This window comes from Accipiter gentilis, chromosome 5, assembly GCF_929443795.1.
Source record: "Accipiter gentilis chromosome 5, bAccGen1.1, whole genome shotgun sequence".
In the NCBI taxonomy this organism is placed as follows: Eukaryota; Metazoa; Chordata; class Aves; order Accipitriformes; family Accipitridae; genus Astur; species Astur gentilis.
This window is the reverse complement of record NC_064884.1, coordinates 47,165,069-47,174,720: the sequence shown is the minus strand read 5'-3', so window position 1 is coordinate 47,174,720 and position 9,652 is coordinate 47,165,069. Positions and strand designations below refer to the sequence as shown.

Here is a 9,652-nt window from a genome sequence, read left to right as displayed (position 1 = left end):
CTTCTTTTTCTTTTTTTTTTTTTCCTTGATTCCTTGAAATGTTACAATTCTGAATTATACAGAAGCCAAATAAAAGTATCACTTAAGCCCCCGTGAAAAATGAAGGCTCCGTGTCCATCTGCTAAATCTCTGTCTATGAGAGAACACAAAACCCAGCATGAATGGTGGGAGAAGGGAAAGATGCACACGAAACATATAGCAAGGCCTATGGGAATAAGTATTGCAAATAGTTGCAAGCAGATTATGGAAACATGAAACACATGCACATGTAAATTGTCGTTAAAAACATGGAGAACAACCTTAGGAGAAATTGCAGTAACCCTAGCATAGCAGAGTTTTGGGCATTCCCAGCTGCCACACTTCTGTGAAAAAGGGATTGAGAACACATTCCCTGTTAATGTCTTTTCAACTGTGATGGCTCTAGGGTCTAAGAATCTGCTTTCTGTTAAGAAAAACTATAAAACTTTCAACAAAAGATGAAAAACATGTCTTCCATTGGCATAAAAGCAGGAGATTTCCTTGCAGGAAGGAGTGGCATATTGAAAATTCCCTGGAAAGCAGAATACAGAAAGAATAACTGTCACTGGCAGCAAACTCCAACTCTCAGCAAATACAGGTTACAACGCTAACAAAGAAAACAAAAATCACTCAAAACCTTGCATGTGTGCACAAGCCAGGTTTAACACTTTTTTTTAAACTTAGGATTGGGCCTTAAATTATATATAATCAGTGAAGTCCTTTCTTACTTTTCTTTCCCACTTCAGTTCTTGAAATCTGTTGTCTGTTGAATTCTGTGTTAGAGCTTTTTCCAAATCCAAGACGTGGGGTATTTTGTTAACAGTGTAATAAAAATAACTTCATAGTGTTACAGGGAAACATTAAAGCCTTTTTTGTGTGCTATTCTTTCCCTTTAAAAAAAAAAAAATACAGACATTGTTTCTTTAAAAGGCTCCATCTGCAAATCCCATTAGATGTGCATATAAGGTTTCAGATGATTAATAGTTGCCTGCTTTGCTTTGGTTGGAGGGCCTGAGTGTATGTATGTACGTTAACCCCTCCCTCCCCTCTCTCACATTTCACTTCACAAACTTGTCACTCTCTCCCCAGCACAGTATTTAAAAAGTGTTTTACTCATGGCCAGCACTTCACAAGGAAGCAAGCTTCAGGCCTTGGGAAGCAATTCAGGGCAATCACTGCATAGATCTGATTACTGTTTTCCAGTCAGGACGATGAAGATGTTTAGAAGAGTTCCCAAAGTAACAAATCTGCAACAGCAAAAAAACCACAAACAAACTGTTGTTTAGGGACAAAATTCATTCTGTAAAGTTTGGAAGATTTCCCATCTGCTTCTCTTCTGATTTTGAAGCCTGAGTCATAACCAGTCACGAACACTGGAGTGCGGACAGGATTGGAAGCAAATGGATCCCACCAGCAGCAGCTGCATGCGCAGTCCACAACCTCCTGCCCCACTTTGGGGGTGCCTGCGGAGCACCCATGTGGATGTCACCACAGCTTCAGGGCTGAACCACTACCCGCCGGCACCATTCTCCTTCCATCAAAAATCAGATTTTGCTACGTACTCTGATTTCTCAACCTCCTGCCTGGTGACTGCTCCCCATAGCTTCCCACGTGAGGAGAGGGCATTTGTGGAGCAGCACCCCTCTTTCCAACACTCTGAATGGCATTTTGCAGCAACTGAGGCCAGAAGACGACTAAATCCAGGACTGGCCTTGGGTTCTGGGGAGTCAGAAGGCAGCAGCCCAAATCTAGTGAGTGCGGCAGTGGATATGAACGAAGATGATGAGGTACCAGTAAATACTACAAATGAAACTGAGAAAAAGTCATCCAAAAGAAAAAAGGAAAACTCAGGTAGGTGATATAAAATCAGGGTTGCGGGATAGTAGAGGCTATAGAATGAGAGCACCTGTAAGATTAGGGATTAAGAAATAAAGCTGATGAGGAAAACATTTTGTAATTCTTCACTGGGGAAACGTACACAATAACAACACTGAAACTAAATGGCTTATTCTTTGATGACCTCTGGTGTTTGTACTTCACCTTCTGCAGATCTTGTTTACTGAACCATGCATTTTACTCACCAGCACAATGCACATTTGCTATAACTAAGCAGGAATCACATGGCATGTATACACTGAGCTGAAAGTCCTACGATATGGAGTTATACATTGCATGCCTGCCATTTGTCCAAGCCTAAAAGAATGGCAGTCAAAGAGCAAAGATCCCTCATCTTGAGCTGCCTGTGCTAGTTGGAAATTTTATGTTGGAAATGTGAGCTTTTTCCCACAGCACTGCTATGAAGTGGGGAATATTTTCCAGTATCCCCATTTTACAGGTAGAGAACACAGCTATTAAAATATTTATTTATTTATTGATTTGACAGGTTGACTACAGAAGACCCACCTCTAATCCAACTTTCATTTCTCAATTTTGCAATTTAAACATCAAGCTTGTATTTGTGCTTTCTCTGTCACACAATTAGTCCTAATCTCTGTTCTCTTCCAGTATGAATAGCCTGTCAGGGAACACATGAAATAACTAATATTCCAAACTTCTTTATGCCCAGAATCTAGTTTACTTCCTTCGGTTATCTGTTTTTCCTTTAGAAAGCCAGCTTTGTAGAATTTAAGTTCATTTCTATTGAAAAAGCACGTTTGGGGCAAAAATTTCCCAAAAACCAAAATGCAAAGAAATTTAAAATGAAAAATTTAAAAGTAAACAATGCTTTTATTGAAACATTTGCTAGTCGTAGGTGAACAGCAGAGTTCAGTATACTCAGATTGGAAGGTTATCCTTAAAGAGACTGATTCCAAAGCACATCTCCCTGTTTTAAGTAGCAGACAAATGTTCCTTTTATTCACTATTACCAGCACCCTTCACATCTTCTTTTCATACTTGCTGCTGTCCTATATACTTTTCCTTACAGGGGAACTGTAAGTAATGACATCACTGAAAGGTATGGTGTTTCCTACCTTCTAGCAACTGCTGCTGTCTATACAAGTTGTTACTCTAGCAAACGCAGAATAACACATCCCAAAGGTGATTCCATGGCTTTTCATTTCACTCCCTTCTTTGCTTACCAGACAGCAGATAGAATTACTTTATATCCCTCCTGCAAGCTTCTTTCCTTCGGTCCCCAGACAAAATAAAACAAATGAGAGGAAAGTCTCTGAGCAATTTTATTGTGATTTCCTTCACTTGTACAGCAGTTCCAGAAATGCAGCTGGACTTATCACATACTGATTGTTTATTCTAAGTGGAACATAAGACTTTTCTCTCCTCTTGAGAATTTTCCTTGACTTCTTTAGAAAAATCTAGGTACTCAGAGCCTTCTCTTCAGAGATTGGGCCAGTAAAGAAAAATATATTGAAATCACTTGAAGACAAAACCTACAAAAACTATTTTCTTTCAGTTGGTGCCTTATCCATCACAATTTTACCTGCAATATTCATACAGCATTACCATGATTTGTACTAGTGTGTGCAAAAACCTTCTGTTCTTGAGAAGGCCCTAGTTACTACAAGATACACAGTGAAGACCTTGGAACATGGCTCTTTGCAGAGTATTCTGTGAAAAGTCTAAAATAATCATGTTTCTCAGACAAATAAGCAGAATGGTGTAAAATAATAAAAAAAGCTTGTCAATCTTTAAAACTTTCTTTGAAGCATGGATATATTAAAAATCTTTAAAGAATGGCTTTGTTATGGATAGCAGAAGTGGCATCTATTACAAATACACACCCTTCCCTTCCTCTACAGACTTCAGTTATTTAGATGCCATATTCAGTCTTGACTTCACAGGCTCACCAAATGACCTGAAGAAAGTTAACCTTGTATTAGCTTTCACAGCTGCCTCTGCTGTCTATCCACAAGCCACAGCCATTAACATTTTCAGATACAATTTCAATAAAGTTTCTGTCTGACCTGTCCTAAATTGTACTTGCGTTATGATGCACTTGAAGTCCCCAGATCTCCAACAATAGTAATATAACACATAATAGAATTCAGACAGCTTTATGTGAATGAAACAATACAGAATATTAGTGAGGTTGCAGTAGAAACAGGAATGTGATAACAGTGCATAATAACTCCCTTAACATTAGGCATACAATGTCCTTGACTGAGGAATCCTGGAAAACTTTGTATTAAAATGTGTAAAGCTGATCTGAATTCCCACCTGCCAACCTTTCTCAATCTTGCCACTAACTGTAAAGAGGATTTTCTAAGCTTGTGATTCCCATTTACAATCATGGTGGCATAAAAAGCAGTAGGTAAGAGTAGATAGCAGCAGGTAACAGCAGATACCCTGAGAAGGACTGAAAAGCAAAGTACAGGCAAGTCCCTGATCAGTTTAAAGTGGTCTGGGTGCAGAACATCATGTATAGTAGCCCTCCGTATGCACCCTCCATTGACCATTATTCCATGAGGCGCACATTGAAGTAATTTCTGGATACTTTATCATCAGCTGCCAAATGAATACACTAGTTGTGAGGTCACTTCACTTGGCCAATGTTCCTGATAGCTTTTAGAATTTTATGTTCCATAATAGCAAAATCTATCAGTGTCTTACTACCTGATTTAACCACTTAGAATAAATATGCCTTCAAAGTCTTTAGTATGGGGGGAAAAAAGTAACATTGTGCAGATGCTCTGTATTTTTATTTTACTTTCTTCTACTGAGGGAAGAATTGCAGACATCAACAGTAGTTTGCAGAATAACAAACACCAGGTGCACTGATCTGGGCTGTGGATCACCACAAACACCTAACAAGCAGGTAGGATCCTCCACATGTAGGCATTAGCAATCCCCATACCTCTGAGCCTGAGCTGCTCTCTAAGCAATACAAGTACCCTCTGTGCCGCCAAAATCCTGTATCTGCACAGTGCAGAGTCCTTGTGCCTTTCTCCAAAGCATTGTTTACTGGCTATTGTTAGTAGACCAGTTCAACCCAGTGAGGGAGAGCAAGTACTACTTCATGAGACCAGATTCTGATTCAGTTATGCTGGTTCTAAACACAAAGCAAAGCCAACTTCTGTTGACCAGGTCCAAATGCTGAATTTGGCCCGTTGTTTTGCAGGGAATGGATTGCCTCTTCATACACACGTGTATGTAGTAGTGCCTGACACAGTTTTTGTTTTGGAAAATTTATAGCATAGGAACATGTACCATTTGTGTTCCTACACATATTTTGCTCCAGCCCTGGGGAAAGGCAGCTGTTTGGTTCAACCACACAATGAAACTGGTTGAGCTCTTGGAAGTATGCATGCCTCATCTTCTGGTGATTCCTGAGCAGCATTTTCCCTGCCCCCCCACCCCCAAACTGGCAGTACAGTAGGAAAATCTTTCCAAGCAGATTTGTGCTTTCACACATTTGCCATTTTCCATGTCCTGTTGTCAAAACTCTGAAACAACTAGGCCCAATTTCCACTTTTGGAATATCGCAAAACCTCCCGCCATGAATAACCATATGTCTCTTTACAACACCATGTGGCACAGAGCCTGGATGACAGGATCCAAGCTACACATCCTGCTCTATTCCCAGAAATACTTAGCTGTTTAAAATTATTCACATTGCTTTTTGGAGATGAAGACTGGTGAAACTGCCCCTTAGAAAGGATGTCCTTCACATCCACAGTGCTAAGTGGTGAGCTCACATATAAATTCAGGTTGCATTAGCTATTTTTATCCCAGGTTAATTTGACAGAGGTGGCTTTAGTTCCTGCAGTGTGTTATTGGCTACTTCTCCCCTCCACATGTTTGCTAGGGGAGCAGAGACCCAAGGGGAAGCCCTGGAGACCAAGGTTCCCAGAAGCTGGTGGCAAAGTTCCCAGCACGGGATCCACACTTCAAAACCCACTTCCCACCACTCTCTCGAAAGTTATATTTGTTAGCCTCTGGGAAACATGTAATGGTGTGTTTGTTCAGTAAGAGATAAGAATGAAGGGGATTGTACAACTATGGGCAAAAGCACAGGGAGAAACTTCTGGGGTTTTGTTTTCATACTTTCCCCAACTTTATTTTGGGATTTTTGAAGTATAAGTAGCAAGAACAATGTTGATACAAACAAGACTAATTTCCTTGAAATGGAGAGCAGTACAGCGGCAGCATGTGATACACTAGTCCCTGTGCACATTATCCCTAATGGAAGCTATGTTTGATTTCTCTGTTTCTGATGGACAGAGCTAAGATCAGATCAATCATGAAGCCTACAGCCACACCTGACAGATTTTTCCAGCTTTATTACTTTGGCAGCCAAAGAGACATCTAGAAGATAATGCTGCACATCATGCTCATTGCTACCAGTTTGTATATAATTTCTATGTAGAAATATTATGCTAGGACACACAGAAATTCTTTGGACACTGGTTACAAACAAAAATCAAGTAATTAATCCTCAACATAACAAAAAACCTACTAGCATCTTCAGTTCAGGGAATCTAGCCAACCACAGGAGCAAGAGGGGTGAAAGAGTCAAGGAACTTGTAAAAACTGACTCCCTGAAAGATTGGCAGTTTGGGCTTTGCTCGCTGAAACAAGTGCATTTTGGGGCATTCTTCACAAGCACCAATTTTAAAAACACGAGAAAAAAAGGGGGGAAGAAAAAAGGGGGGAGAAGGAAAAAGATAAAAAAGAATGAAAAGATAGAGGGGGAGGTAAGGGAAAGAAAAAGAGAAGGAGAAAAAGAGAGGAGGGAAGGGGACGGGAGGGGAGGGGAGAGGAGAGGAAAAAGAATTGCCACAGTCTCAAGCAAAGTCAGTTTGCGTTTGCTTTTTAGCATAATTTGTGCAGCATCCCTTTGGCTATGACTTGAAATTTGGCTTTGATATATGACTCTTGACCACAATGCAGCCAAGTGCACAAAGAGTAAAATAGGTTTTCAGGGCAGCACAGTGACAAGGATGATACTGAGGCCAATCATGCACACAGATACCAGATCTCCTTGTAGTTTTCATTTAGCAAGGATTAGAAGAAGCTCAAAGTCTGTAGTATTGTGTGCCAATTCAAAGAACACTGGTTCTCTGGTGTTGCCTGTTTTAGTATGTTCCTCCCCCCCAATATTTCCAGGCCATATGCTAGCTTAGGGTGCTTACTAAGTGACTTTACCTTATGCCCTGCGCCAGAGGTTGTCACCACGTACTCAGAACACATTACACATCATATACACAAAGTGCTAGCTTTGCTGCCTGTTGCTTGGTAGATCAGGGGGGGTGATAACACGTATGTAAGGCAAGAAAGTAAAGGTGTGGGGAAGGAAAGTATTTCGATGCAATGATAGAAAGAAATGACAGCTTCCTTCACATAGCTGCTCATTTCTGATCTTGCAGACCCAGGCGTGAGCTTCTGCAGTTTGACAGCACACCCCTCCCTGACTCTGAGCTGTCCCACCGTTGTCCCATTGAACCCAAGACTGACAACGCTGATAAGCCATGCTGAGCTTGAGGGGGCATAAGACAAATTTCTTAAAACTTCCAGAACACTTCATTGAGTAGTTTATATCAGACCTCTGCAATGCACATGTTCACACAGATCAATGTAACTGCAAATTATGCAACATGTGTGCTTGCCTCTTAGAGAACCAGAACTCAGGCAACAAGGCAGAAACAAGCAGCAAATCACGGAAGGAAAGGACAGCCTTCACAAAGGAGCAGCTACGGGAGCTGGAAGCTGAATTTTCCCATCATAACTACTTGACAAGGCTCAGGAGATATGAGATAGCCGTGAACCTGGATCTCACCGAGAGACAAGTACTTCCTGAATCCCTGCCTCCCCAGATTCTTCTTCCTCCCCCACAACTTCTTCCTAAAGCTAAAAACCAGATATGTTACTCAAGGGTGTGCTTTTGCAATGGCACAGAGGTATTTTAATGCAAAGCCTCCACATTCTTTTAAAACACATTTGTTACAAATTTCTGTAGGTAGTTAATAAATGCAATTGTGTTTCTCTAAACTGAAGACAGATTTGGGAGCAACTGATGTCTACTGAGCTGTTGTTTACCAGCACTCATTAATACATACTGATATGTCAAGGTTCACAGAAGGAATATGGATATGACCTTAGGCTGTGATTACCAGGAAATTATTAGAATTATATATGCCTGATACATGCATTCTTCTTGGATCAGGTAGTATTTTGAGGTGATAAGGAAGGGCAAAAATGGTGAGTTCCATGGAGAGAGATTTTTCTGTTCTGTCATGGTGATCTCAGTCAGAGTTTCCTTATCAAAGCTTAGTGGACAATAGAGGAATTGCTCAATTAAGTGAAGCAAATTACAATTCCTGAAGCATTAGACTGGATGGACTAAATGTTAAAAGACATTAGATGCACTGTGCCCATTGGACTGACATGCTTAGTTGACACAAAGACAGATTCTGGGCAAAGCACTTGTACTACCTTTGTGGGTCTGAGAGAAACATCTGCTTGGAACAGTTTAGAAAGAATTGTTCCTGCCTTTGTTAGAGGAATGAATTACTTAAACTTGTGAGGTTCCTTTCACCTTTTCTTCTAGAATCCCTCAAAATATCTGTCTGTTGATACACATATATATGCACAGGTCTGCTTATACAGCTCAGACTGAGGCAATAAGTTAATTATTTCCTTTTTATCACCCAGGTCAAAGTATGGTTTCAAAACAGAAGGATGAAGTGGAAACGTGTTAAAGGTGGGCAACCTGTGTCCCCACATGAACATGACATAGAAGATGTGGACTCTGCTGCCTCCCCCAGCTCTGACTAGTCCTTGCAGCAATAGGAGAGGAGTATGGAGAGAGTAATTGATCAGAAAGTAGATGCAACACTGCTCTGGGTCAGCTACACCATGAGATGATCCTGGTTGCAAAACCTGTAGCCCTGAGTCTTTAAAAGGTGTACAATGCTTTAGGTTACAAAGGCAATTAAAGAACACAGGGGAAAAAAGCCAAAGCAGGTGTGATTTTTATTTTTGTCTGAATGAATTGAACTCTGTCTAGAATTGTCTTACTACCACAGATGTGTCTTCAGAATAAAAGCTAACAAACACTGATTATAAAACAGGAGTAATGTTGTCTAGGCTCTCAAACACTCAGAAAATACAGATTGTCAGTCAACAAGTGATAATGCAACTGTATTCTCATCCAACCTTGCCCTGGTCACATCTATTTATTCTGCATTTGGACTTGACAAGGAACATTTTCTTTGTGCCTTACTTTAAGAGAAATAAATACTTTGATAGTCACTGATTTTTCTTGCGATGTGAATTGAACACCTTTATGGCTAGGCAGTAAGATTACAAAATAAAAATTTGAGACCAAAACTACATACACAGAATTCTGCTTACCAGTTTCAGAAGAGATGGCTTTTACATCGAAAGTCCAAGACGACAGGTGCCTTGTTGATGGTAGCAATTTGCAGAGGGACATTTCTTCCAAGCTTACTGTAGATCCTGAAATTAAATTGCTAGATCTCAATTTCAAATATTTTTTCAAAGCGGTCATTACCAAATGTCACAGCAGGTACAGCAGAGACTAAGCCCTCAACACAATTGCTATCACTATTTTGTTTTCAACATTTAAATCTATTTAAGTAAAGGAAAACTACTCTTCAGTGCTGCATTGCCTTTGGATTTATGGACTTTCTGGAAATGCATGGTTTTCTTTGTG

At 40.3% G+C, this 9,652-nt stretch overlaps 1 protein-coding gene across 1 annotated transcript; it reads left to right on the top strand.

Moving 5' to 3' along the window:
- The first annotated feature begins 1,373 nt into the window (after nucleotides 1-1,373).
- On the top strand, nucleotides 1,374-8,751 carry MEOX1 (mesenchyme homeobox 1). Its single transcript, XM_049799661.1, has 3 exons — nucleotides 1,374-1,869; nucleotides 7,591-7,763; nucleotides 8,629-8,751. Exons 1-3 carry the CDS (start codon nucleotides 1,419-1,421, stop codon nucleotides 8,749-8,751), a joined length of 747 nt encoding a protein of 248 aa, XP_049655618.1. The 5' UTR covers nucleotides 1,374-1,418.
- The last annotated feature ends 901 nt before the right edge of the window (nucleotides 8,752-9,652 follow it).

Bases quoted from the DNA above. Each gene is read 5' to 3' on its own strand.
- MEOX1 (XM_049799661.1), top strand. From the start codon at position 1,419: ATGGATCCCACCAGCAGCAGCTGCATGCGCAGTCCACAACCTCCTGCC. The intron at 1,870-7,590 runs GTAGGTGATATA...CTTGCCTCTTAG, and splicing joins AAGAAAAAAGGAAAACTCAG to AGAACCAGAACTCAGGCAAC. The intron at 7,764-8,628 runs GTACTTCCTGAA...TTTATCACCCAG, and splicing joins TGGATCTCACCGAGAGACAA to GTCAAAGTATGGTTTCAAAA.